Source organism: Trichoplusia ni, chromosome 22 (assembly GCF_003590095.1).
Source record: "Trichoplusia ni isolate ovarian cell line Hi5 chromosome 22, tn1, whole genome shotgun sequence".
In the NCBI taxonomy this organism is placed as follows: domain Eukaryota; kingdom Metazoa; phylum Arthropoda; class Insecta; order Lepidoptera; family Noctuidae; genus Trichoplusia; species Trichoplusia ni.
This window is the reverse complement of record NC_039499.1, coordinates 4,988,208-5,014,989: the sequence shown is the minus strand read 5'-3', so window position 1 is coordinate 5,014,989 and position 26,782 is coordinate 4,988,208. Positions and strand designations below refer to the sequence as shown.

At 38.8% G+C, this 26,782-nt stretch overlaps 6 protein-coding genes across 8 annotated transcripts; 3 read left to right on the top strand and 3 right to left on the bottom strand.

The window, feature by feature from the left end:
- Nucleotides 1-118: 118 nt before the first annotated feature.
- LOC113504520 (ATP-dependent RNA helicase DHX8) lies at nucleotides 119-6,310 on the top strand. The gene is made up of 13 exons (XM_026886861.1): nucleotides 119-308; nucleotides 574-1,382; nucleotides 1,572-1,733; nucleotides 1,925-2,029; nucleotides 2,130-2,276; nucleotides 2,357-2,869; nucleotides 2,950-3,197; nucleotides 3,385-4,051; nucleotides 4,130-4,270; nucleotides 4,560-4,712; nucleotides 5,007-5,332; nucleotides 5,644-5,823; nucleotides 6,040-6,310. The coding sequence occupies exons 1-13, from the start codon at nucleotides 215-217 to the stop codon at nucleotides 6,260-6,262; spliced, it is 3,768 nt and encodes a 1,255-aa protein (XP_026742662.1). The 5' UTR covers nucleotides 119-214; the 3' UTR covers nucleotides 6,263-6,310.
- Nucleotides 6,311-6,801: 491 nt separating this feature from the next.
- LOC113504524 (mitochondrial E3 ubiquitin protein ligase 1) lies at nucleotides 6,802-9,694 on the top strand. Its single transcript, XM_026886867.1, has 6 exons — nucleotides 6,802-7,106; nucleotides 7,334-7,491; nucleotides 7,887-8,044; nucleotides 8,352-8,625; nucleotides 8,822-9,029; nucleotides 9,157-9,694. Exons 1-6 carry the CDS (start codon nucleotides 6,990-6,992, stop codon nucleotides 9,274-9,276), a joined length of 1,035 nt encoding a protein of 344 aa, XP_026742668.1. The 5' UTR covers nucleotides 6,802-6,989; the 3' UTR covers nucleotides 9,277-9,694.
- LOC113504523 (cytoplasmic tRNA 2-thiolation protein 1) lies at nucleotides 9,684-12,376 on the bottom strand. The gene is made up of 4 exons (XM_026886866.1): nucleotides 11,906-12,376; nucleotides 11,293-11,832; nucleotides 10,717-10,921; nucleotides 9,684-10,316 (listed from the first exon to the last, which is right to left on the bottom strand). Exons 1-4 carry the CDS (start codon nucleotides 11,951-11,953, stop codon nucleotides 9,712-9,714), a joined length of 1,398 nt encoding a protein of 465 aa, XP_026742667.1. The 5' UTR covers nucleotides 11,954-12,376; the 3' UTR covers nucleotides 9,684-9,711.
- A 115-nt stretch (nucleotides 12,377-12,491) lies between these two features.
- LOC113504521 (protein melted) lies at nucleotides 12,492-23,153 on the top strand. Of its 2 annotated transcripts, XM_026886862.1 has the most exons (14): nucleotides 12,492-12,998; nucleotides 14,280-14,534; nucleotides 14,763-14,967; nucleotides 15,107-15,366; nucleotides 15,679-15,825; nucleotides 16,081-16,238; nucleotides 16,321-16,646; nucleotides 16,740-16,829; nucleotides 16,907-17,055; nucleotides 17,139-17,532; nucleotides 17,913-18,181; nucleotides 18,392-18,493; nucleotides 18,830-19,009; nucleotides 19,180-23,153. In XM_026886862.1, exons 1-14 carry the CDS (start codon nucleotides 12,894-12,896, stop codon nucleotides 19,426-19,428), a joined length of 2,889 nt encoding a protein of 962 aa, XP_026742663.1. In that variant the 5' UTR covers nucleotides 12,492-12,893; the 3' UTR covers nucleotides 19,429-23,153. The 2 variants fall into 2 exon arrangements, with proteins under 2 accessions (XP_026742663.1, XP_026742664.1); XM_026886863.1 differs by lacking the exon at nucleotides 15,679-15,825 and having other exon boundaries at nucleotides 12,494-12,998.
- Nucleotides 23,154-23,282: 129 nt separating this feature from the next.
- Nucleotides 23,283-24,078, bottom strand: LOC113504528 (probable dual specificity protein phosphatase DDB_G0283417). The gene has a single exon (XM_026886873.1). The coding sequence runs from the start codon at nucleotides 24,001-24,003 to the stop codon at nucleotides 23,428-23,430; it is 576 nt and encodes a 191-aa protein (XP_026742674.1). The 5' UTR covers nucleotides 24,004-24,078; the 3' UTR covers nucleotides 23,283-23,427.
- LOC113504525 (tRNA pseudouridine synthase-like 1) lies at nucleotides 24,074-26,779 on the bottom strand. 2 transcript variants are annotated; one of them, XM_026886870.1, is made up of 6 exons: nucleotides 26,505-26,779; nucleotides 26,120-26,248; nucleotides 25,600-25,809; nucleotides 25,314-25,409; nucleotides 24,795-25,035; nucleotides 24,074-24,467 (listed from the first exon to the last, which is right to left on the bottom strand). In XM_026886870.1, the coding sequence occupies exons 2-6, from the start codon at nucleotides 26,179-26,181 to the stop codon at nucleotides 24,228-24,230; spliced, it is 849 nt and encodes a 282-aa protein (XP_026742671.1). In that variant the 5' UTR covers nucleotides 26,182-26,248; nucleotides 26,505-26,779; the 3' UTR covers nucleotides 24,074-24,227. The 2 variants fall into 2 exon arrangements, with proteins under 2 accessions (XP_026742671.1, XP_026742669.1); XM_026886868.1 differs by lacking the exon at nucleotides 26,505-26,779 and adding an exon at nucleotides 26,336-26,495.
- Nucleotides 26,780-26,782: the final 3 nt, after the last annotated feature.

The following is a 26,782-nucleotide window of genomic DNA, read 5'->3' as shown; positions in this document are numbered from 1 at the left end:
CTGATTTGATTCACAACTGACATAATTCTACTGTCAACAATGATTTTTGGTTGGCAACTGCGTATCATCTGCGTATATTAATATTGTCAAATGCTGTCATCATCTGTGGTAGTAGACGTCAATGTCATTGCAAAATGCTATGCAATGAGTTTGGGTGGAATTGTTGTGCATTGTAAATGATTAATCTTGAATATTGTATATATAAGCTTGAAAAATGGACGAAGTTGCTAAACTAGAGCATCTGTCCCTCGTATCAAAGGTCTGCACTGAGTTAGACAACCATTTAGGATTAAATGATAAAGATTTAGGTAAGTTTACTGGAAGAGTTTCGTGGCATGGTCCTTTATTTACGTATTTCATATTAGAAATCCTTTAACAGCTCTCGTACATTATGTTGTATATACATTGCTATGACTGTAATATCTATGTCTTAAAGTTGTATCGATTGTGCTAATTAAATGCATTTTGAACGAAGCATCATGCTTCTGTTTTGGTTGTAAAGGTCGATTGTTTCTAGTTTAAAATAATAATTGCACAAGTTTGTTAATGTAAAGTTATCTTTTTTATTTGCAGCTGAATTCATTATAGATATTGCAGATAAGAATCCAACATTTGATTGCTTCAAGAAAGCACTTGTAGAAAATGGCGCTGAATTTTCCGATTCGTTTATGACCAACTTGTTGCGTATTATACAGCACATGAAACCTGCTAACAATCCTTTACAAAAAGGTGAAACTAGCAGTGAAAGTAGCAACCCATTGGCAAACAAGTTCCCTGGTCTAGCTATACCTAATGAGAAACCCCCACATTTCTCATCTGATGAAGAAAGTGAAGAGGAGAAAGATGAGAAGAAGACCAAAAGACTGACATCAAAAGATATATTCAAAAATGAAGCAAAGACCAAAACAAATGATTCTATTGTTGACCAAGCTATGGCTGAGTTAGAAGCACTAGCACCATCTAATGTTACATGTGCCCCTGTAAAAGAACCGTTGAAGAAAGAGAAAGAGAACATAAAGGAGGAGGTGAAAAAGAGAGAAAGAAGCCGTAGTAGGGACCGCAAAGATAGCAGCAAAAAGAGAGAAAGGTCAAGAGACAGGAGAGACGTGAAAAAGAGGCGCAGCAAAAGCAGAGATAGGAGGAGTCGCAGTAGGGACCGTAGGAGTAGAAGTCGTGATAGAGACAGGGATAGAAGGAGGCGGTCTAGAAGTCGTCCCACATCTAGCCGACACAGATCTAGGGATAGACACAGGAGATCTAGATCAAGAGGCAAGAGATCTCCATCAAGGGAGAGGGAAAGAGAAGACAGATATGGTGATTATAAGAAGCCCAGAAAGAGGAGTCCAGAGGTTGAAATGAGTGATGATCCAGAGCCTGGGAAAGTAAGTACTGAATGTTAAATAATTAATTATTACTCTCAAAGTAATGTATTATTATTCTCATTTAACTGTTTTTTAGAAATATTTCTTTACTTGTTTACAAATAACTTAGAAATATTTACATAACAATTGTATTGCATTATTTTTCTAAATGCCATGCCAGTAAAGTAATCCAAACATTTTTATACACAGATATACAATGGGCGTGTGGCAAACATTGTTCCATTTGGCTGCTTTGTCCAAATTGAGGGAGTGAGGAAGAGGTGGGAGGGTCTGGTACACATCTCCCAGCTGCGCTCTGAGGGCAGAGTCACCAATGTGTCTGATGTAGTCAACAGAGGGGACAAAGTGAAGGTAAGCAGAACAGAGATAGATGGTACATAGATGACTATATATACAAAACAACCTGTTTGCTAAGATTTTAATTATTTAAAAAAAAATTAGTAATTGTTCAACTGTTCCCACTAGAATCAAGATTAAGTACCAAATGTTCAGATTGGTTTAAATGATGTGAAGTATTTTATTAATAATATTTTAATCTTCAGGTCAAAGTACTATCTGTCACTGGACAAAAGGTATCTCTCACCATGAAGGATGTTTGCCAAGACACTGGTAAAGATCTCAATCCTACATCACATGCACATTTGGAGGTAAGTTTATTTAATTTTCCTATTATTGTATTACAATATCATGCTTTGCTGAATAAATGATTCAACAGGTTTTACAAACAACTATTTTTAAACCTTGTAGGCTGAACGTGAGGGTCGTAATCCAGATCGTCCGCCACCGAATGCCACCGTCCTGGCCGGCTTGCAGGGCGGTCTTGACCCCGACGAGGATTCCAGCCGCAAGCGAGTCACTAGGATCTCCAGCCCCGAACGGTGGGAGATCAAACAAGTATGTTCTACCACCACTTTATGATATAGCTACGTAAAATGTTCAAAATTCCCAGTTTCATATTTGCTTTCATTTTTCAGATGATATCATCAGGAGTAATAGACAAGAGCGAATTGCCAGACTTTGATGAAGAGACAGGTTTGCTACCGAAAGACGAAGACGGTGAGGCAGACATCGAAATAGAACTTGTGGAAGAAGAACCTCCGTTCCTGCAAGGTCATGGCCGCGCGCTACACGACCTCTCGCCAGTCAGGATCGTGAAGAACCCTGACGGCTCACTAGCACAAGCCGCTATGATGCAGTCAGCCCTAGCCAAGGAGAGAAGAGAACAGAAGATGATACAGAGAGAACAAGAGATGGAAAGCCTGCCTATGGGACTTAACAAAAACTGGATAGATCCATTACCTGAAAGTGATGGAAGAGCATTAGCCGCAAATATGAGAGGAACTGGTATCACACCACAGGATCTGCCCGAGTGGAAGAAACACGTCATTGGAGGAAAGAAATCGTCTTTTGGAAAGAAAACCAATTTGTCATTGTTGGAACAAAGACAGTCACTGCCAATTTATAAGCTGAGAGATGAGTTAACTAAGGTGAGTGTCTTGTTTTGATTGAGTTAAACCTTCAATAAAATAACCATTAACATAAAATTAACATCTTGAACTCTTTCCAGGCGGTAGCAGACAATCAGATCTTGATTGTGATCGGCGAGACAGGGTCGGGCAAGACAACGCAGATCACGCAGTACCTGGCGGAGTGCGGGCTGACGGCGCGCGGCAAGATCGCCTGCACACAGCCGCGCAGGGTCGCCGCCATGTCCGTGGCTAAGCGTGTGGCCGAGGAGTTCGGCTGCAGGCTCGGACAGGAGGTCGGATACACTATCCGGTTTGAGGACTGCACCAGCCCCGAGACTGTCATCAAGTAAGGATATTTGTCGTATCGAATTTTGGGTAGTCTGGAAAACGTGAGGCCAACTGCATAAGGTCGTAACTGCAAATAAAACAAGGGAAACAGAATTTAAGACTTAAACATACGATCTTTAAAGCAAAGATTACTTAAACCATATTATTATTTGAAGGATAAAATATTTAAATAATTTTTTTCCCAGGTACATGACAGACGGTATGTTACTCCGCGAATGTCTGATGGACCTTGATCTTAAGACATACTCAGTAATCATGTTGGACGAGGCTCACGAGCGCACCATACACACCGACGTCCTCTTCGGACTGCTCAAGCAGGCCGTCCAGAAGCGGCCCGAACTTAAACTAATCGTTACTTCAGCTACACTCGACGCCGTCAAGTTCTCCCAGTACTTCTTCGAAGCTCCCATCTTCACCATCCCCGGCAGAACCTTCCCTGTAGAAGTCCTGTACACAAAGGAACCAGAAACGGACTACTTGGACGCGTCATTGATCACAGTCATGCAGATACATTTGAGGGAACCTCCAGGAGATATCCTGTTGTTCTTGACTGGTCAGGAAGAGATCGACACCGCTTGTGAGATTCTGTACGAGAGGATGAAGTCCTTAGGTCCTGATGTACCGGAGCTGATCATTTTACCTGTTTACTCTGCCTTGCCATCTGAAATGCAGACACGAATCTTTGAACCAGCGCCGCCTGGCTCCCGAAAGGTGGTCATAGCCACCAATATTGCGGAAACCTCTCTTACTATTGACGGAATATACTACGTGGTCGATCCCGGATTCGTGAAGCAAAAAGTTTACAACTCCAAGACTGGAATGGACTCCTTGGTTGTGACGCCAATTTCACAGGTATGCTTGATATCTATCAACGCTTTTGTATTTTATGGGCTTGTTTCGTTTTTGTAGTAACGTGTATGTGTTGTGCAGGCGGCCGCGAAGCAGCGCGCGGGTCGTGCGGGCCGCACGGGCCCCGGCAAGTGCTACCGCCTCTACACGGAGCGCGCCTACCGGGACGAGATGCTGCCCACGCCCGTACCTGAGATACAGCGGACTAACCTCGCTACCACGGTAAGTTTTACTATTATGCCTAGATTCGTTGGAGATATATTAGGTTATGACTTATTTTCCCATTCTTTGTTACATGTTTGTGATTATGTTTATCTACTTTCTTAAATGTTATGTGGTATATAATCTGCGATAGTTTTATGCTTTTTTATGAGGTACTGAATACTTGCACCCAATTTCAACTTTAAGACCAAACCATAATAAATACATTTTTAACTTTCGAATTAATTCGATCATTCCAAAAATGTAATTTGAATGACGAGAATATAATAAACAATAACTTAATAATCAGGTGCTACAATTGAAGACCATGGGTATTAACGACCTGCTTCACTTCGACTTCATGGACGCGCCGCCGGTGGAGTCGCTCATCATGGCGCTGGAGCAGCTGCACTCGCTCTCCGCGCTCGACTCCGAGGGACTGCTCACGCGACTGGGACGGAGGGTACGTACTCACTTCAAACAACCAATATTCTTAGAGCTTACAATCGTATAAAGTATAACCAAATTAGGCTTAGGATAGAACGTACGATTAGAACGAAACAATTAGATTGAAGATTACCGTTGTATAGCCATGGAAACACGCCATAGACCTTCACTGCATAACGCCATCTAGTTCAGTTACAAGTGAATTACTACAAACATTTTCATTTACATCTAGACACGAGCAGTTATGTAGAAAACATAAACGTTATACCGAATGTAACACTATGAATTAACAATTATGCTTTGTCTACAGATGGCTGAATTCCCATTGGAGCCAAACTTATCGAAGATCCTCATCATGTCAGTAGCACTACAATGTTCCGATGAAATCCTTACTATAGTATCAATGTTGAGCGTTCAAAACGTGTTCTACCGGCCGAAAGACAAGCAGGCATTAGCTGATCAGAAGAAGGCTAAGTTCAACCAGCCAGAAGGTGACCACCTCACACTGCTGGCCGTGTATAACAGTTGGAGGAACAACAAGTTCTCCAACGCTTGGTGCTACGAGAACTTCGTACAGATCCGGACGCTGAAGCGAGCTCAGGACGTCAGGAAACAACTGCTCGGTATTATGGATAGGTAAGTCGTAATTATGATTCTGTTGGTGCTATTCTCATCTTGGAAATAGATTTCAGGCTACTAATTAACTTCTTTATTTGGACTGTCGCTTTATTTATAGTAGCTTATTTGAACGTACTGAGGTTCTATAGAAAAAAAAAAGATGTTGCAAGTCCAACTTGTACGTTTCCGTATTGTTTGAACGCTTTTGCGACGATGAAATATACGATTGAGATAGAAACAATGTCTGGCAATGATCGAGATAGGCTCATTAGATTAATTTATTTATAGTAATTCGGCATTATGCTAATCATTTACTTTTTATTTCCCAGACACAAACTGGACGTGGTATCGGCGGCAAAGAACACGGTGCGCATACAGAAGACGATATGTTCAGGCTTTTTCAGGAACGCCGCTAAGAAGGACCCGCAGGAGGGCTACAGGACACTTGTGGACAGCCAAGTGGTTTACATACATCCCTCCAGCGCCCTCTTCAATAGACAACCAGAGTGGTAAGCTAATAGTTTACTTTTGTCTCAAAATATGTATCCCAATTTATTAATTTTAACTATTTTGAACTTCCATTCTCTCTTTTTAAAAAGGGAGTAGTATTAAAAATAAAGAGACTCGAAACTTAAGCTAAATGTAAAGCCCTTATACTAAATGCTTTTAATAGATCCATTTACCAGTATTTGTTTTCTAAACTATAATCTTTATTTTGTTACCAGGGTAATCTATCACGAGCTCGTGCAAACGACAAAGGAGTACATGCGCGAAGTGACAACCATAGATCCAAAATGGCTGGTCGAGTTCGCGCCCGCCTTCTTCAAGTTCTCAGATCCCACGAAACTGTCCAAGTTCAAGAAGAACCAGAGATTGGAGCCGCTATACAATAAATATGAAGAACCCAACGCTTGGAGAATATCCAGAGTGCGCAGAAGGAGAAATTAAAATGTTCACTAGATTTAATGTTTTCAATAAAATTCTACGAAATGTGTTCTACTAAGCTTTTATTCAAATATTTTACCACCTCAATTTTCAGTTAACCCCACATAAAAAGCCAGTTGCCAAAATTCTTTAGACATACTTATTGGCATACATGATTGTTGACTAGCCCAGTATTAAATCTTATGAAGAAAACAGAATAGAAAAGCAAATCTTTTTATATTATGATTCAAATCAAACCAAATCCAAGTACATTGCTAGGCTACAAAGTAGCACTTTTTGAACGTCAAAGAATCGTAACATATTATCATAATAGACAAACCTATGAAACGTATCGACCCTCTTTCACCGCTACCTTAGCCTTCGTTTCCTTTCGCTCTAGCTGTGAAGAAGAAAAGGTGCTAAGAACTCGATAGCAAATTAATTACTTATTTAAATATTTTGTTGAGATTTGTATCAGATTGCGGTGGATATATGTATATCGATCAACGACTACACGGCAAATTGACCACGAAATCAATGTTTGTATAATCTATGCAAACATGTTACCTAATAAATCAAAATTACTAAACGCAAACGTCTAATCAAAAGTCAAAGTGATTTCTGTGCTGATCGGGGGATTTGACTTAAATTAAGCAAATTTACGGGGAAAATGAGCTGAATTAATAGAAAATAGTTACGCAATATCTTTGAAAATTTATCGTCGCATTGTACTATACAATTTTGGTTTGCCATGGAATTCTTTTCGGAGATTATCGGTGAAACTGTGATACTGGGACTAGACTCCCTTGTTTTGGGCTTTTGTATAAAACAGCTGAGTAAATGTAAACATATCCTGAATGCCTTGCAGGTAAAACATTTAAATATTGTTTAAATAATATAGTTATTCGCTATCCCTCGCGATACACTAATTGAGATTTGTGTTGTATTGAACTCAGATTTTCCTCTTACAATACTATTTATATTTAGCATGTTCCATAAAATAACATCAATTTTTTTAATACAATTCAGGATAGATGGTTACCAAAAGAAGGTCAATAAATTTACATCATCTTAAAATTTCTTATGTGATTCTAGACAGCTCCAGTTTTAGACATAGATGGCACTCTGAATAAAGAAATCAACAAGTATTCAAACAACACCATTCCTTACGTGGTGATCCGAGGTCTGGTGAAGCCCCTTGGGAACCCCATCACCAGTAACTACAACAACTCAGTCACTGGAGTTGTACAGAGGTAAGAAACCAAGCCGAAATAAAAAAAATGAAATAATGTTTATCTTTCATACTTTCTGCAATGTTGCTTTTTAGAAATAGACATAATATGCATTGTTTAGCATAAACAATTCACAATGCTCATGTTAAAAATTGTTTTGTATTGAGACTAGATCAATCATTAGTCAAGATCTACTTCATAAGAATTGGATTTCATATTTTATTTACATACTTTTCTTATTGATCAATGTGATTATTAAATACTTTGATTGATAGCTAATTAAATGCTTGAAGCAATTTATCTAAAGATAAGAATATGTGATACTGGAAATTAAATGAGTTTATTAAGATCTCCCCTCTCACCATTATATCATTTTCAGAGATACAAATAAACTAATTATGTTATGGAAATTTCAGGTTAACAATCAAAGAACATGTCATTGCTAGGACATCAGCAGGCTTCTGGTCAGACCAGACTCGCACAATACATGAAGTGTACAACTCCACACCGTTTGTGCTCAACAGCGGGAAGTATAGTATCGAAGTAGTGGATGCACTCGCTGCTGAGTTACTAGGTAACAAATGTTCCTTCAATCATTTTGAATTTAATTATTCGATTTACTAGTTTGATCAGCCAAATTGCTTAGGTTTAGTTTTAAATCCAAAAAACAGAGGGGTCTTTTTACTGCCATAACCAGGGAAATAGTTATCGATAAACATTTTAAGCTTTGCTGAATCATAGTATTTTTCTATAACCAACAGTAATACTAACAGGTTCATCATTATGTTATATTTGTATTTTCCTTATAGACTACGTAAATAACCTCGACTGCCCAATTTTGATCTTATATCCACAAGAATGTTCCTCTTTTCTGTCACCAGACATGGACGTGATATCCGATAAGTTTGAGCCGATGTCGCCGGGGGTCATTGACCACGTGTGGGGCTTCTTCTCCGGCGTCCGGCAGCGCGGCCTGCAGACCATGGAGGAGATGTTGCGCGACGGATCCTACATCACCGCGATAGGAGAGCTCAGCAGAAGCAACACCGGAGCACTTAAGATACAACCACCTAAGGATGGACTACCACTTTATTTGACGACCGCTACTAAGTCCAGCTTATTGAAACGCCTGGCTAGCAACCGGGATTTCTTAAGGTACCTATTATAGTTTCATTTTATAAAGTCTTGCAAACAAATACAGAAAACCCAACTCTGGATTAAGCCTTTGGGGGAGGCCTTTGCCCAGCAGTGGACGGCAATAGGCTGAGATGATGATGAAAGTATAAATAAATAAATACAGATTTTCATAAAAAATTTCGACAGAATATGCTACAACTTTATTATTTTTTAGAGTGTTACTGGTGATGGTATGCACGGTGGCGGCGGTGGCATCGAGCCGCATCGCTTACAAGCTGATCAAGCGGCGCCGACGCCGCGCGGTCGAGGACTCCATGAAGAAGCAGCTGGCGGCCGGCCGCCGCGAGCGAAGGGCACACGCGCGCGAAAGGAATCTCGCCGACGTACAGCTGTGCGTCGTGTGCACGGAAAACCCTAAAGAGGTATGCATACAAATCTTTATACTATTTAGATGATCAGTTATTAAGAACTCAGTTTACTGCAAAAATTACGTAGTTGTAACATTGTCCATTTCTCGTTTTTTATCAAATTGTCGTCTCACTGTTTCAGATCATTCTGTTGCCGTGTGGCCACGTTTGCCTCTGCGAGGACTGCTCAGACAATATCACAGACAACTGTCCCATCTGTCGAGAGAGGATAGAGTCCAGAGCGCCCGCATTTATCACGTAGATAAATAAATGCATTGTTGTAAAGTAAGACGGTGATTTGTACAATACAGAGTGATATATTTACAAGTGTTATAAACTAAGCTGTCTGTCACTCTCACGTAAAGTAAATAGGTGCTATGTCGACGTGTAATAATAGAAAAACTGTTGTAAATGGCGCATGCAGATTATTTGTGTACATACGTAAAAATATTCGAGAAGTTGGTCAGCTAATGTATTCTTACAGATAATATCTCTTTATAAGTTTGATTTTAATTAGTATACATTTGCACGGCAGGTTGTTAAAGACAGCATATCCCGTTTCAAAGCATAGTTACACAATAAATTATAGAAAAAAATGATGTTGTATCTCAACAGATACATGTGTCAATATTGTTAAGCCTAGTGGTGTGATAAAGAAATTAATAAATGTTTGTAATATACATATGTTTTATTGATGTCAGAAACCTATTTGTAGTGAGCCCAGTCTGCCACATGAGCTGGAACAGGTGTCATCTTCGTCGTCGCCATTAACTGTTGGTTCCTCATTATCTGAGTTCTCACCTTCTATATGAGACCCATTTGCTTTTTCTGTATTTGAAAGATCCTCTGTGTTTTGTTCATCCAAACCGTATTGTTCAAGTAGCATGTTTAATTTCTTATTGCTCACAGCTGGATCGATATTTTTAGCATTACTCTTACATGTTCCTCCACAACAGTTATTTTTATTGCACTTATTATCAACATTATCATTTTCTTTATTAGTATTCTTCTTATTCCTACATAAGCCTTTACTTTTATCTGTTGCAACATTACTAACATCCTTTAGATCTTTCACAGCTTCCTCTAACTTATTGCTTTCATTCTGTGTTTGTTTAGAATTGTATTCTTCGAGCATTCTCTTTGCTTTCGAGCTCTTCCCAATGCCGAGCTTGGGCAGTCCTTTGTTGAGTCCTTCCAGAAGGACGCATGCCTTGCAGACCTCCTGAGATGATACAAACTTGCACCTGCTGCATATCCTCTGAGTAGGTAAGGATACTTGTTCCTTTACTGACATTGTTTCACCTGAAAACAATTTATAGACCTTTCAAAAGAAGTTGAATGAAAAGTTTTTAAAACACCTTTAATAAAAAGTCTAGCGAGCGGAAAGTGCCCGTCATGTACCAACGCGTTTGATTGTATTCGTAAGTAAGGGCGCGTTTCCGCTATATCCTGACAATAAATGAATTGTTGTATGTTCCTTCTAGTAATTTTGTTTCCATTTTATCTACTTTGGTGTATGATTCAATAATCTTCAATCATAAAAAAAATCGTGGATGGTGCATAGTCGCGTTTATCGTTTGTGAATACCTATTAATAATAACACCATTCAAAAAAGTAATGATAAAGTAATTGCCATCTATAAAGCTTTAAAATACTCTTACTTATATTTATGTACATTTTAAGTGATTTTGTTTATCATTACCTGAATAGATAATGTCCATAATACAAGAAGGCCTGATCTTCTCCATATCCTTCAGCAAGGCCCGAGCATGACCTCTATATGCGTTGGGAGCAAACACACACTCTGTGGAGAAGTAGACCAGCTTCTTGTAATGAGCATACATTACAATCTCCTTCTCATAAGTGTACTTTAGAGGTTTTACTCTTGGAATTGTGCCTTCACTACCCTGAAAATTACAGAATTATTTATTAGTAGTAGTAGGTTATCTCAGTTATTAGTGCTTTATGAGGCCAAAAATATTTTTTTGTCATATAATTATTATTGCTAATATTATTTGGCTCCACAGCAATTTCCATGTATTAAAAATAATAAAAATCTACAAGTTTCTTTCTAATTAACAACTCTATTAAGACAAGAAGTACTACAAATCAGCTAGTGTGGTGATCAGAATCTGATTTTTGGTCTAATAGAATCCAATAATAGCATAATATGTTTAATTTAAAGAACTATATTGCTTGACAATAGAAATGTGGCAACAAGTTTTATAACAGTATTGAGTTAAGCCTATAGTAATGTATTTTAGTATGAACTCCTTACAGTAGAAATAGCTGTGCACCTCTTCAAGCGAGCAATATCTCCCCTCAGCACATTCATTAGAACTGTCTCAGCAATGTCATCAGCATTGTGCCCTGTTGCTATGCATTTCACATCTAGCATGGCCGCCCCTCTGTCAAGAGCCTGCCTTCTGAACACCCCACAAAAAGTGCAGTTGTTCTTTCTTCCAATCTGCGCCACGATTTCATCCATAGTCCAGCCATACAAATCTTTGTATGACAATATTTTCAAAGGCATTTCATAGTCATCCCGATTCTGTTTAACAGTCTCAAGACTATCATCTCTGTATCCTGTGATACCTTCATCTATTGAGAGCAGTAGCAGGTTCAATCCATAATTGTATCGTTGGTTTAATGTTTTTAGTACATAAGCCAATACAGTGGAATCTTTACCACCTGATGCACCAATTGCAACTGAGTCACCTTTATTAAATAACTCTGCCTTTGTAATGGTATAGTGGATTTCTGTTTCGAAAGCCCAGAAAAAGCATTCCTTGCAAAGAGCGTCACCTGTTTTAGGACGCTGAAAATAAAAATTTATTTATAAAGAATACACTTCTAACGCTTGTAACATTATTCTGTAAATATATACCAACCTTCAGAACTGCATTTTTACCGCAGTCTCTCCTGCACGGTACAGGCATAGTGACAGTATGTTAAAAACTATTACAATGAACAAAATAATGAATCATATATACATGGGACAACACAACGTAAACAGCTATCGAATATAGAACTTTCGAGTACACTTTTCTTGTGTTTATATATAACATTGAGCGGAATTAATAACTCTTGTATATTAAACACAAATATATATTAAACTTTACACAAAAGAAATATGCACGAAAATAACAATATTGTCCAAATCCCAGGACGTCCACACATAACCTCTCTTGACAACAGCTGTCGGCTGATGACAGCTGACTGATGCCGTCACTGCCATCAGTGTGGCGACAAAAACTACGGCGAATTGATGGTGGAATTCGGTGGCAGTAAATGTTGGCAGAATATAATAAATTTTGCATGAAATGAATTTGAAAGAAAAATCTACTAGATACCCACAAATTAACACTTTTTTTCTATTGCTGCTAACACTAATTCACTTTTTTAGACCAATGGACGACACCCAAACAAGTAAATAAATTACAGGCTTTATTCATTTATATCTTATTACTTCGTTTACCACGTTTAACAAAAGAAGGAAAACAGAAATGATATAATTGAAATGTTTGCATTGCCAACATTCCGCTATACCTAAATATAACCTTCCCAAGTTCAATGACTGATTGACAATCATATTTCCGAACGAAACGAAACGTACTTCGCCTACATTGCATCTAAAGACTACATAATTCGGTGTTTCACTTAAGTTATTGTGTTTTTATTTATTTGTCCAGCTTTCTCATTAGTTATGGGACGTTTTAAACCAGTTAAACATGTTGCGTTTGTTGAATAATCGCAGTATGGGTGTGGAATAGCGGTGACTGTTGATGTGTCGTCTGATGGGTCGTTCTCAGTGAATGTTGTTTACTGTGCGGTGAAGGTGCGTCGGCGGCTGCTACAGCGTCGCGGCGGGGCGGCGAGATGCACGAGCTACTGAAGCATGTGCTGACGGAGCGGGACCTCACCCGCGCCGGCGATATCTTCGCGATCCCTGACGCCGACATCGTCGATGATCTGAATGAAGTTGTAAGCACATACCTGTGATCTGCATACTTATCTCTAACAAGAACATTCCTTACCTAGCCTAACTAGCATAGAACAGGGTATACCTACATCTTAAAAAAAAACTTAGCATTCAATATTAGAATTATTTTGTTTCCTTAATTAGAAACCCCTAGCATTAAGCATATTACCTGGCACTTGAAACTATGAATCATATATTATGTTTAAATTAAATAGTTTATGTTATATTTTCTTTATTATGTACATTTATTAATATTTACATATCCTTTATCTAATCTTCTTCAATATTATGTCACATTTATGAACAGCAACGATAAAAAGTATTGTAGATCAGACTTAATCAGCCACACTTTATGTTGCATTTGTTTACACATCACAATAATAATAGTTATTAGATGTGTGATGATTCTTGCATATCTAAAAGAGAAACAAGTTTTTCAAGTTCTCAATATAAAATTATTTAAAGTTCACTCATATCCAATTATACAAAACTCTAATTTTAAAACATGTGAAGGTTTGATACTTTTTTTTTTCTTTTAGCCATTACTGTCCTATTGTAGGGCAAAGGCCTCCCTTAGTTTTTTTAAAATCTATAATCTACTTGAATTGGTTTCAAATAAAATATTTACTTGTCTCTATTAGAGTTTCAACATAAGATTTAAATATATTCCAAGCAAGATGTGACTGTCATTAAATGAAACTATCTAAAGTAATAATATCTGCCTGTAAGACACAAAGCACATTTTCTTACATGTAGAAGAAAATTATAATGAGGAAACATTGTTTTAAAATCTCTCTAACACATATATTTAAAAAGGTCTTACTAAAATACATATTTAATGTGAATTATTTGAATCAAAGTATTCGAAAATGCAAAATGCAATCAAAGATATTCAAGGTGTGACTATTATTAAAAATATTTTGATATCAATGTCATTGATTACTAATCAATAGATAGATAAAAATGTGTTTGTATGTTACTAGTGCTACGATAATAATCTGTAACATGTGGGGTGAGTCAGCTGTTAGTGTTAGAGTATTTACTCAAATTTATACCATGCAAGATGAAGTGAGATGGAAGCTGGAATCCACCTATAGTTTTGTCAGCATTCATGATTTTTGCTAAAATTGTATGTTAATGCATAAAGATAATTATTTAAACAATCTCACAAAACACTTGTAAATTTATCTAGGCAGCTGTCTCATTTCATCAAACTAGAATAAATTATGTTTCTCTATGGTAAAATAATACTAACAATATTATATTCTTTCTATCTGTAACAGTTGAAGCAGATAACAGAGATTTCATCACGGCCAGATTACTGTCGGAACGACCGAGACCAGGCTCTGATAGAGATATGTGTTACGAGGGTCACGTCATGTATAAAGGAGACCAGTACACTGGAAAAGTACTGCGAGGCCCTTGTGGCCCTGCTGGAGTCCTGCTTACACCACAACCTGATGCCACTCGGCCACCTCCGAGATGATGATCCACCTCATGCTAAGATCGCTTCAGACATCATAGCATGCATTGTTTTGGTGAGATATGCAATTTATAATTCTTAACTTTATTTAAATTAATGCAAATGCCTCATAAATTTAGATTAAAGAAGTACTTACCTACATACATTTCAACTGTAATTATAAAATGGGTTCAATGAACTAAGCTTCTTTCATTAAATATTTTAGGACACCCAAGTTACTGAACCATATACAATAATATTACTTACATACAAAGTAATCAGTTTTGTTTCCTTGTACCTTCAGGTATCATTTCCCCTGCAATCGGAGAAGGAGAACTACGGCAACAAGCGCGTGATGGAGCTGTTCCTGCCGGTGGCGGTGCAGTTCCTACACAAGGGCAACCGTGAGATCTCCCGCCACATGGCGCGGTACCTCTCCCTGGCCGCCGGACACCACGCCGTGCTCCTCAAGCCTCATGTGCAGACCATCATGGACTCCATCATGTCTGGTACACAAATATCTTTTTAAATATTTTTCGAATTGTTGGCAGAAGGTTCTTTTTTTGCTCATTATCAAAGTATATTTATCCATGTGCGGCTACGATACTGCAAAAATAATGTTTTAAAATCACTCTATTTTTCATCCAGGTAACTATCCCCTGTGTCGTATCCTGAACAACCTGTACGAGGTGTCCCCTGAGCCGCTGGAGGGTCACGTCCCAGCGCTGGTGTCGCTGCTGCCGCACGCCGAGCCCGTGGAGAAGAGCTCTCTGTTCGCGCTGCTCGAGCACATCGCCGCGCGCAAGCCCGACGCCCTGCGGACCTGCCTGCCGCAGCTGCTGTCCTACCTGTGCCCCAACACTGCGCGACAGAACGATCCCAGCTGCATGTGTGTGGATATACTGCAGGTATGTTCTACTGTTATGATGGGGGGCCACATTCGGTGCTGTGGATGTGGTTCCAATTTGAGACGAGGAGGCCGACGTTCTTTACACGTCGGCCTCCACACAACACGAGAAATGACTCACCGGCCCACATTACTGGCCGGTTGAAGCCCGCGGTCGGTGTATGAAGGATTGCAACGCATTGCCTTACATCGACACAAAAACGCGGCTGACGTCACTCGGTGCTTAGGTTAAGCAAGAGTCTGACAGCCCGTCCCCTCCCCCGAGGGGCGGGGCTCCATGAGGACGGTGTGTAGCGTGCAGCGCGTGCCGCAGGTGGTGTGCAGCGTGAGCCGCAGCCGCGCGGCGCTGGTGCTGGAGCAGGCGGGCGCGGTGCGGCGGGCCGCGCGCGCGCCGCACGCCGCGCCCGCCGCGCTCACGCTCGTCGCGCACGTGCTCACGCAGCTCGGGTACACCTCGCGGGTGAGTCACCACCAACCAACTACCAATAATAATAATAATACACGCATTTGTGTGATCCACAAATGCTTGTTCTGAGTCTGGGTGTCCCTGTGCATGTGAATTGTATGTTTGAGAAACACCTCGCGACACAAGGATTAAATTCCTTAGGGCAGGAGTCGTTTAAAAAAAAACTAACTAAAACAGCCTCCATAATGACTTCCGAGCCCGAGCCGTACTCTGTCATTTAATCGCAGCTAATACAATTTTTTGTTATAGGAGCGTGCTCAGGAAGCCTTAAACTTTGTGTTGGAGCGGTTGTCGACAGCGGAACGCGGTCAGCAGGCGGCTTTACTACGGGACGCCACGTCGCTGTGCAGCGCTTACCCAGCACTTTTTACAGACAAACTTCTTACGGCCGTAAGGGCTAACACCAGGTGACAAATTCAGTATTGAATCAATTAATGTTTGGAGTTGATATTTTGTGTATTTACTAAATATCTAATAATTTCACAACAGCAACCGTCCAAAATCCGGTTCAAGTCAGAGCGAAGTAAACCGTACTTCAACTGGAGTAACCATTGTCCGCTTGGGTGGTGGTCCGACCCCGGTAGTGCCCACGAGTACTACGACTACAGGAAGTAGCAGTGGGAGCAATGCAGCTGTAGCGACTGTAGCCAACACAGTGTCTACGGCAGTGGGCGGGGCTTCACAGACTTCGGGTGGGGCTACGCCGGCCGTAGGCGGTTACGCTCGGCGCGCTAAGCTTGGTGACTCCCGTAGCACGGGCCGACTACATCCTGGTCCAGCGCCGCACCGCAGTATGACCAGACTCAACGTGGCAGGTTAGGAATATTCTCATACAAACTTATTAAATTAAATGTAAAAAACATTTATAATCCTTTTGGCAACTAAATTCCATCTTATTTCCTGAACAGGTGGTTCAGTGGGCGGTCTCCACAAGAGTATGACGCGACTGTCGTCGTCACAGCAGATCAACGCGCCTCAGAATGGGACTACTAATACAGGTACGGGAACAAACCTTACAACTGTTAAACAAGTGCTCATAGAAAATGAACCTTATAATCTTTTGTTTCTGGTTTAGTATCAAACAGCAAACCATCGTCGTCGTCCAGCGGTGTGGTGGGCAAGTCGAGCGGCGCCATCACGGTGACCAGCATCTCTCCGCCGCGCGTGTTGCGACCCACGCCAAGGTCACATCACCATCATAATATCATCATAGGGACACCGGCTGTAAGTCATTATTACGTCTCGAAACTCGACCTTACTATCCAACACCTATTATTTGAGAACTTTCATGTCGCTTTTTGTTGTAGACTGGTGGACAGACAATAATCTCAGGTCCGGGTCTCCAAGCGCAGTCAATATCAGTGAATCCGCTGACATCAGGCAAGTCATCGGACGGGTTACCTCCGCTGTCGTCCGGCGTGTCCATCCAGCAGGGCGGCGTGTCGGTGGTCACGCCGGCCGCCTGCTCGGGGCCCGTCACGGTCACGTCGCGCCGCGCCAACAACACCAGCGTCACCATGATCAACACCAACAACAACAACTCCAACAACACCAGCTCCAACCACCGCATCAGCGTGTTCGAGCCCTACCCCATGCGCGACACTGTGCAGCACTTCTGTGAGAAGCACTTGGATAAGATTAAAGCCTACATGGATAATGTGTCGTTAAGACTGCCGCCTCCTGCCAAGTGCACAATAGAAGGTGAGTTTATTTTTATATTACGGAGAGGTGCTGCGCGCGAATTCGTCCGCGTGGTTATGAATATCTAAGTTACATCTTTTCTAAACCAGATTTATAGTTTTAGAATTCAACTTAACAAAAACAACGCAATTTCTCTCCGTTTTTGTACGTTCTCACGTCTTGTACAAATTTCAATACAGTTCTGTTCCCATTTATGAATTAATGATAGCCTTTCTTATTAAATGGGCTGTCTAACACAGAAACATTTTATCAAGTTAGTGAAGCAGTTTCTGAGATTAGGGCGTTCAAACAAACAAACTTCAAGTTTTTCTCGTTGTTGGGTCTGTGCTTCGTAGCCCAGTAGACACATGTAGTAGTATCGACCGTGTGGTCCCCTGCAGAGCGTCGCTCCAAGAAGCAGGCCCGGCTGCAGTTCGTGTGCGGGCGGCGGGGCCCGCACTGCCTGTACGCGCGCGCGGCCTTCTCGCTGCGCACGCGGCTGGCGCGCGTGTGGATCCACCTCATGTTCCTGGCGCTGCAGGCGCGCCACGCCGCCGCGCTGTCCTCGCGGGACCCCACCGTGGCCTCGCTCAAGCACTGCTGGGACATCCTCAAGTGCGAAAACAAGACCTTCCTCACGCTCGTCACCGGCGCCTTCCCCGGGATCAAGGTTACATTTTATTACTCTATACTAATAAAATACTCATTAATATCGCTCGCAATATTCTGGTTCGGAGACATGACAGTGTCTTTGCCTAACCTCGCCCTTCTCGTGGTCTGCCTGAACTCTTGCCACGGTAGCACCTAGTTAGAGCCAAATCAATGTATCTGGTCTGATAAAGCGATGCGATGACGACGATTATTACAATGACATGTGCAGGAGCAAGAGATGCTGTTGAACGAGCTCCGCTCTGCGGGCTTCTTCGACGTGTTCGAGGTGGTCGCTCGCCGCACTGACGGTGCTGCTCTACCTCCTACCCAGGTCAGCAGTCTTGTAAATACATCAAGTTTAACCCAGGAACTTATTTGTAAACTTAACGCCTTATATACATAGGAAACGATACATATACCACATTTTTTCTTTTTCCAAAATTAACTGAATTACTTAATTTGAAAATTTTAATTTATATGTCGAAAAGTTATAGTTCAAGAAAAGTTTTATTTCAATATTTTTCGTATTCAAGGTGGATTTAGGAATAAGTCTGGGCTATTTAACCCGTAATATAAAAGGCGATATGACTTTCTAATCTGATCACCGCAAAGTAGTCCGCTATAATGAGAAATGTTTGTCGGCTGTAACATAATCATGTGTTGTTAGGCGACATGGGGCTGCTTCCTGTGCACGCACCCGGAGCGCGCGCTGGGCTTCCTGGCGGCGGACGGCGCGCCCGTCATCGAGGGCCAGCTCAAGGAGAAGAAGGGCCGCTGGAGGCTGTTCCGCCGCTGGAGGACCAGGTACTTCACGCTCTCCGGCGCGCATCTCTCCTGCAAGGGATCTGTGAGTAACTGACATTACTTTAACTAGAGAATTTTGAAAGTCTTGTGATTGATATTACCTAAACTACGTGAAATATTTTAAAAGTGTAACGTTTTTTTACTAAATTCTCCAAATGGATAAATCAATAAATTGGAAGATGCTAGCAAATAAATTAGAACGCATCTTTGCAGAGTGGGGGTGAAAGCATCGACATAAACCAGATACGGTCGGTGAAAGTATCCCGGGGTGCCCGCAACATCCCCAAGGCCTTCGAGATCTTCACGGGAGACCAGACTCTCATCCTCAAGCCCAAGGATGGGAAGAACGCGGAGGAGTGGGTGCAGTGTCTCAGTATTGCCGTGGCCCACTCCCAGGCTAGAGACGCCCCGGCCAAGGCGAACAGCCTGCCTGCAAGGGGGCTCACGCTCAAAAGCTTCTAGATACACGTAAAGTACCAATTTATCTTTAACAAAACGCGATTAAGAATGTTATTTTCGCTCTAAGAACATGCATGGTCTTGCAAATTAAATAGCTATGTTACTTGGTTCGAAGTCAGGCCGTAACATTTTCTTATATTGTAAGATTTGTAACTTGTTTACCTTTTTCAAACTGTTATTATCCAATACCGAATGATGTATCTCATCCTTCAACTGTTTATTACTCTATACTGACAGCTTAAGGCCCGAAACATTTGTTGTACATGACATGGTGCTTTCGCTGTTACGATATAATACCGTTCATGAGAGAGCGAGACAAATATAGTGCTCTCAGTAGCCATTAACGTTTTGACCAATCTCATAAGATTATTCTTTTTATGCAACCTTTCATTTCCTTAGAGGCCAATAGATCTAGAATACTTACTGCTTCTGAATCTTATGTAGAAGTGAACAGGTGCTCATGGAAGATATTAAAATAGAGGGTATAGTTGAAAATTATCAATAAATTCTCTCAAATCCATACTTGGGAATATTCGTCGTCCTATAAAAACAAGCCAATTTATATGACTGAAAATAAGACTTGTTGAGAAACTTGCATTTTGTAAACATATGACACTTATACATTATATTATAATTAGTATATTTGGATGTGTATATTTGAGGCCGAAACGGCAATTTGACACGCATCCAGCATTAATTAAGCCGAGGATAGAACGGCGAAATAAAATTGTAACTCAATGAAATATTGCTCGCTAAATGCTCAAATTGTCATCTTATGACCTAAGTAACAGGTACTTGTACGTTTATAATGCCTATTTATTATGTACATTAAGCGTTGTGTACTCAACCTTAGGTGCAGTCTCGAGTCGGTACAGTCATGTAGGTCAATGAAAATGCTCACAAAGTATTTAATAAGTTTTAGAATATCAACCGCGTTCCTCTTATTGGGAATGTCGAAAGTTTGTTTTAAGACATTTAATATTCGTCCTTATTTATATGAGATCATGAACATTTATACTTGGTGGTAATATATTATACAGTGTTGCAATAAGTTTGTTTATCTATCTTATGTCTCTTGACGTTGAGCAAGTATTGTTTTAACGCCCAGGCTTTTTAGCCAAAACGTAGGCGAGTTGTTTTCAATAAGTCGTTTAATTTAAATATAACAACATTTTAGTGCCTTATAAATAATAAGTGTGTTTGATTGCGCTAAAAGTACAATGGACATTTACAATTATGTTTATAATATATTATGTTAGTTATCAGATCATGAAGGAAGAAACAAAGTTATTTAGTCATGTAGATACTTCTTTTAGTAATAGTAGTTAGGCAAGCAGAGTCCGTCCGATCTGGTTGAAGGAAGGTGACTAAATAAATACTATATTGTATTCAATAATGATGTATTCAAGGCATGTGCCAAATTATAATAATGATATGTTTAAAATTGACACTGAAATATTGATTAATAAAACAGTGTTCTATATACAATTTTGATTAGTTACTGTTAGAGCTTGTAGGTTAGGTCAGGTTCAGTGTTTTCCAATTTAAAGTTGCCCGTTGGTAAAGCCTTAAATTAACAAGAGTTTAACTCGCTTTTTAATATTGAGAACAGCAAATGAGTAATAATTATGTAAATACTTTTTTTTATTATATTATAGAAGATTGTTTGTGGTCAAGTTCCGTTACTACTGGCCCAGTATATACAAAATAGTCGTAAGCTTTTTGACAAATTTGAGATTTTATAATGAAGCTTGAAGACTGAAAGCTGGTCAATGGTCATAGCTACTTATTGTTGTGTGAGAGACTTAAACAATACAAATACAGATGTTTTGAATACCCGTACACAAGGCTGATTTCAGAGACTGCCATGAAATAGACAACTTGTAAAAGTGAACTGATGTGGTTAAATCTAATGGCCCCATTCTGTTGTAATTTGAATATTGCTTCAGGACGTTTAGGTCTAAATTTAATAAGGATAATTAAGAGATTATTAGAATGGGGCCTAAATGAAGAGCTAAAGAAACTTATCTACAATGCGCAGCAGTTCCGTAACTAAATGCATTTAGAATTCTCGGAAATTCAGGATGCGAATCGATTAGGTTTATATAACGTTTGGTTCAATGTGATTCAAAATTAACATTCCCGTCCTTGTCAGTGCTTCGATATAATAATAAAATTATTATGTACTGTTGTGGTCTCAATAATCATTATAAATGGTTGTAACGCGAATGACATTAGCTTTAGATTAATTTAAGTTTTAAAAAGTGTGGGGAAGCAACAAAAAGATTAAAATTTAATTGTCTATTGCTCACCCTATGATTAATGTTTATTTTTTATTCTAAACCAGTACTTAACTTGCCATTTTGCATTTTATGAAAGCACAATAACAATTTGGGTTTATTTAGTAGTTAAGTCTGCTTTTTATTAACTGTAGTTAACTGTAACTGTTCAAACCTGAGGTTGCTATCACCAAAAAGTCAAGTGTTCATTGGTAAACCAAATTGTTTCTTTGTTAAGTCCTTTGTTTAATGTTTGTTTTTTAAGTAAGCTTGCTTGTAAAGGGCTCAATACTGACAATCAAATTTTCACTGCTTTAAGTAAGATTTTTTTTTATGTATATTCGATAAAGTATTGCCAGAGTAACAAGACCTAGTGACATAGAGATAATCGTTCTGAACATAATACCTTTAATATAAACCTTAAAAAATATTATTTCGTTGAGTATTGAGCCCTCCCTTGTGCTTAAAGGTGCTTCGGAACTAATTTATATGAAATAAACAAATAACGTCCATTATTAAAGTAGTAATATAAGTGTAGATGTAAATATTATGTACTGTTATGTAATTAAATCAGATTTTATTAAAGGAACGCCTGACATCGCCACCGATTAATAAAGAAATAATTGTTTGTACTTACATAAGTGCAAACTACAAAAAGAAGATTTATTAAAATTGAATCTATTTAAATAATTTATATTGGTATTGTATCCCAGTTATTATAATACTTTTAATGATCATATTGTACACATAACTTTATTTATATATTAAGCAGGGTTCTATAGTAAGGCGTATTTACAGCACGATCGTAACCTATTTATTATGAACTTTACACGACGTCTTGAAGTGGCATTATTATGATTGTAAATGCGTAGAAGCGTAATATATGGCGTTGTGAGGCATCTCTCTTCCACACCTTCAATGTTACTTTAAGACGTAATGGTAGGCCCATCATTGGCATATAGGTTGAGCGGGAGGGAGTGTCAGACTTTTACTGACTAAACCTATGTTCCTTCGACCTTTGTATACCGGGCCGCGGTAATCCTCTCGGGAAATTCTTCTGGAATTTTTACAAGGCTGCACAGCGATTAGTGTGCCACACTTTTTCTGCGAACCTTACTTTATTTTCGCTGTATCTACTACAAAACTTTCGTTTCAAATATGCATAACATTATAATGACGTGCAGTAAATCCGCCTTAGTATAAGAACATACAGTTGCCAAAATAATAATAAAATAGCCTATAAAACCAGCAACAGATTGTATATACAGATATTTATATTGAGCGTGTCGACTAGTGCCGGCACTCGGCCGTACTTATGACTTGGTGCTATTAAACGTAGTGTAACGAGCGCTTCCAGACGCTGTGACAAGCTAGCTACGAGATTCATATACACGTTTGACTCATGTACTTAACTGCCTTATTTATTAGTTATTACAATAGTTGTTTGTATATTGTTGTTTTATTATGAATACACCATACACCCATATAATAATCTTCATAGTGCTTTTAATTTGTAGGCGGATGTTGAAATCAGTATTTTATATCAAATGTCATGAAGAATAAAATCAAACACAGATGGCGCTTTTTGAACAATTGATTGTATTTATAACTGTATCTACATTAGTAACCCAAAATTAACACTTTTACCTAATTCAATACCATGATGAAACACCTAAATATTAAGAATGTTTTGCAATATTGGACTTATGATAATTGAGTGAGTTTATATAACATTTCCAGGGGTTAGTGCTTCGAGTTGCTTCCTAAACCCAGCATTTGGTTGTATCGCAGGCCTCTTACTCTTCACAATATCATAAGCTTCTTGAAACGTCATTCTCTTATAATGTATTAAATACGCGATAGCGACCGTTGAGGTCCTTGATACGCCTGCATTACAATGCACGAGAATATATTCTTTAGATGTTACACACCTCCAAATAAACGGCAAACATTCTGTTAATAAATCTTTGATTTTAGTTTCAGGCACATCTAAGCAATTTATAAACTTATTGTTCACAACAACGTCGACTTTAATACCTAGACTTAAGACATGTTTTATGTTGTAAGCCTCTATCACGCTGTTTACAGCACAATCTTGGGATCCTATGTACAAGTAATCTGAGACCAATATGGGTATATTGTCTGGTTTCGTGTCAACCACAAATCCGTATGTGTTGGGACAAATGGCGGTCACTTCTGATCCCTTCTCGACGTATCGCTGGCCGTCCACCGTAGTCACTATAGTTTCCGTGCCTTTTAATTTGTTCTTCTGATTTTGTAACTTGTCGAGGAAACTCATTTTGGTATTTTAAGTCAATTAATTATAATTTAACGTTTATAACGTTTTATGTTTTTTTTTGTATGTCAAGCTTACTACAGCTTTTTTTTATTGTAACATTATTTATTTCTTTGCTTTGTTTTGTTTCTTGAACAAATTATGTTTATTTGCACTCAAATAACTAGTTACCACTACTCAGTACTGTGAAAAGATTATTATCACTTTCACGATAAGTCTCGATTCATTTAGTCTGTTTCACTATCACTGTCTTCTCTCTCTTCTTTCGTCTCCAGTATCTTCTCAGGTTCATACACGAGGTCCTCGGGGTTGTATTGCACGTCACAGAGGTACAGTCCGTCCGGCGGCCCCGTCTGTATGAAGTTCGGCCACGAGTGCTTTGACGGCACCTGGAGCATCACCTTTATATCTTCAGGGCGAAGCTTGCCTATCGCTACGCTGTTCAGAGTTCCTACCATACGTCGAATCTAGAAAGATACGTTTTTGGCATAAGAATTAGGTGCGATAGATGATTAAAAGAAGACCTTATGCAACTCATATGCAACCCTTTTTAAATGGCCGCAAATAAATAATATTTAAGGGTCTTTATTTAAACACAATAGGAGCTTAATTAAAAAGATTAACAGTGAAGTCGTAACTGCAGGTGAGATAAAAGGGCTGGCTGGCCCCTGGTTGAGTAAAGCTGATTAAAACAAATGGTGCAGTAAAATAAATTAAAAGAAGAAAAAATAATTGTGCCTTCAAAATAATCGACGAAATAGAATTAATTTAGACTTAGAGATTATGAAACAAACCTGATTATGTACAAAAGCTCTTCCTTTTATCTCAATATCATAATAATCAAATATGTTCTCTTTGCCTTCTGAATAAGATGTCACAACTGGCCTGCCAGGTCTAATCTCTATAGACTTGACCTCCCTTCGGCTATGCTTGTATTGCTTCAATTTATCAAATTTCTTAAATGTCGTCCAGTCATGGTAACCAACTAAGTATTTTGCGCCTTCTTTAAATTTCTCTAAGTCAAATCCTGGTAATCTGAAGAGAAAAACAAAAACATTATCTTTTTATTAGATAATTGATTTGAGTTGAACAAGGAATCTTAAATAGACAAGACTGGACAAGAAGATTTTGAAAGACAGACTCTTTAGTCGCTACTCATGAAGCAGAGGGTCGCTTTAAATCCCGATTAATATGCGTGAGTAAATGGTTGAATCTTTTATTTACGAATCACTGTGAAAGCTGATATAAAAATAATAAAGTGCTTCTGAAAAATAAATGATTTCAATTCTCAAATGACTAGTGAGTGATGTTACCTTGTAAAATGACACCTCTTCCACTCTTCTATAGGTACATAAGAAGCTATTGAATGATTCTCTGGTAAGACAACATCCTGTTTCTTCACTGCCAACCTAAAATTTATATTTTGTAGACTATTTATCTATTAATTTTAGAATAATCTATTTATCAACTGAACAATTATGACACTTTCACATATTTTTCATAAAAAAATTAAATAACAAAAATAATAGTAATAATAATAACAGAAATGTACTAAAAATTACTTTACTATTATTTTTATTTTAGGTAATATAAGCCCACCTATATAAATATGTCCTGGATATAGCATTGAATCTTGCATTAAAATTATCTGGAACCCTTATAACCTTTTTAACATAGATACTGTTGTTATGTTTGAAAAAGTACTTGTTTAGATGGTATGCTAATCCTTCAGGCTCATATATCTTGCTTCCATACCTATCTAAGTCAAAATGTGCAGTCGCGTTAAGAGCATGGACACCACCATCTGTACTGTAACAATAACATGAGACATATATTATGCCATCATCTATACAAGTTTTGAGAAAATGTAAAGTTTGGTACTTTCCAGAAAATTTTCTCAGAAATTGCTGAACAGATTTTAATAATTATTTTAGTAAAAGGAAATTACGTATTTATGTGCGCCATTAAATCTGAAAACTTCAGCTCAAAAAAGTGCACAATGGTCAGCTTTTAAGGCAGTAAATATTTTATAGGCCATTGACCAGGAAAATGAAGTGGATGAAGAATTTAAAAAACATAATATAGAGTTAGCTGATGCCGTACCGCTTTTTGTTCTTACCGACTAGACAGAATAAATTTAGGATAGTTCAATGATTTCAGTGACAGCAGAGCTATTTCCATCAAACCCTGAACACTTTCGGGATCCTTGTAGTTACGGCCTTCTTTAAGCCATATCTTTTCAGACGCCCTGTAATATGCATAAATATCACAAACAAAATATTATTTATATTCGATCCAATGCAGATTTGCACAAATTTTATAACTACGTTGCAACCTGAAAGACGTCCCAATGTATGAGAAGTATGTTAAGTATCTCGCTTTCATTATACAATACTAAGAATTGAAATTTAGAGATATTTTCATTCAAAATTAACCCAATAAACTTTCAATAACAAATCACTTGCAACAGAATTTAAGGTTAGTTAACCGTCACTGTCAGATACCTGTCAGTAATTCAGAAAACTCAGCTGAGCTCAAAAGTTTTAATCAAACTTCGTAATTAATTCACAACGAAAATGTCTAATATGCTATAAAAGCTAACAACAAGAAAATAGCTTCAAAGTAAATTAAAAACCGCATTAATAGTCCAGATGTCCAGTTTACAGCAGACAAAGCAAGTCATAAAATTCTAAACGAAAACGTTTCTCCTTTCACTATCTTTTTGACAGTTTGTGCTTTTCCATCCTTGTCTTACAGGTCATTCATTCATTTTTAAGTCAAA

Coding starts and splice junctions, on each gene's coding strand:
- LOC113504520 (XM_026886861.1), top strand. CDS start 215: ATGGACGAAGTTGCTAAACTAGAGCATCTGTCCCTCGTATCAAAGGTC. Junction 1,734..1,924: donor ACAGAGGGGACAAAGTGAAG/GTAAGCAGAACA, acceptor TTTAATCTTCAG/GTCAAAGTACTATCTGTCAC. Junction 2,870..2,949: donor TGAGAGATGAGTTAACTAAG/GTGAGTGTCTTG, acceptor AACTCTTTCCAG/GCGGTAGCAGACAATCAGAT.
- LOC113504524 (XM_026886867.1), top strand. CDS start 6,990: ATGGAATTCTTTTCGGAGATTATCGGTGAAACTGTGATACTGGGACTA. Junction 7,107..7,333: donor ATATCCTGAATGCCTTGCAG/GTAAAACATTTA, acceptor ATGTGATTCTAG/ACAGCTCCAGTTTTAGACAT. Junction 9,030..9,156: donor GCACGGAAAACCCTAAAGAG/GTATGCATACAA, acceptor TCACTGTTTCAG/ATCATTCTGTTGCCGTGTGG.
- LOC113504523 (XM_026886866.1), bottom strand. CDS start 11,953: ATGCCTGTACCGTGCAGGAGAGACTGCGGTAAAAATGCAGTTCTGAAG. Junction 10,922..11,292: donor GGTGCACAGCTATTTCTACT/GTAAGGAGTTCA, acceptor TGTAATTTTCAG/GGTAGTGAAGGCACAATTCC. Junction 10,317..10,716: donor TATGGACATTATCTATTCAG/GTAATGATAAAC, acceptor AATTGTTTTCAG/GTGAAACAATGTCAGTAAAG.
- LOC113504521 (XM_026886862.1), top strand. CDS start 12,894: ATGCACGAGCTACTGAAGCATGTGCTGACGGAGCGGGACCTCACCCGC. Junction 14,968..15,106: donor CATGGACTCCATCATGTCTG/GTACACAAATAT, acceptor TTTTTCATCCAG/GTAACTATCCCCTGTGTCGT. Junction 16,239..16,320: donor GCCGTAAGGGCTAACACCAG/GTGACAAATTCA, acceptor ATTTCACAACAG/CAACCGTCCAAAATCCGGTT.
- LOC113504528 (XM_026886873.1), bottom strand. CDS start 24,003: ATGAGTTTCCTCGACAAGTTACAAAATCAGAAGAACAAATTAAAAGGC.
- LOC113504525 (XM_026886868.1), bottom strand. CDS start 26,385: ATGAAAGCGAGATACTTAACATACTTCTCATACATTGGGACGTCTTTC. Junction 25,810..26,119: donor AAATTTATTCTGTCTAGTCG/GTAAGAACAAAA, acceptor TTATTGTTACAG/TACAGATGGTGGTGTCCATG. Junction 25,410..25,599: donor TCCAGGACATATTTATATAG/GTGGGCTTATAT, acceptor TATAAATTTTAG/GTTGGCAGTGAAGAAACAGG.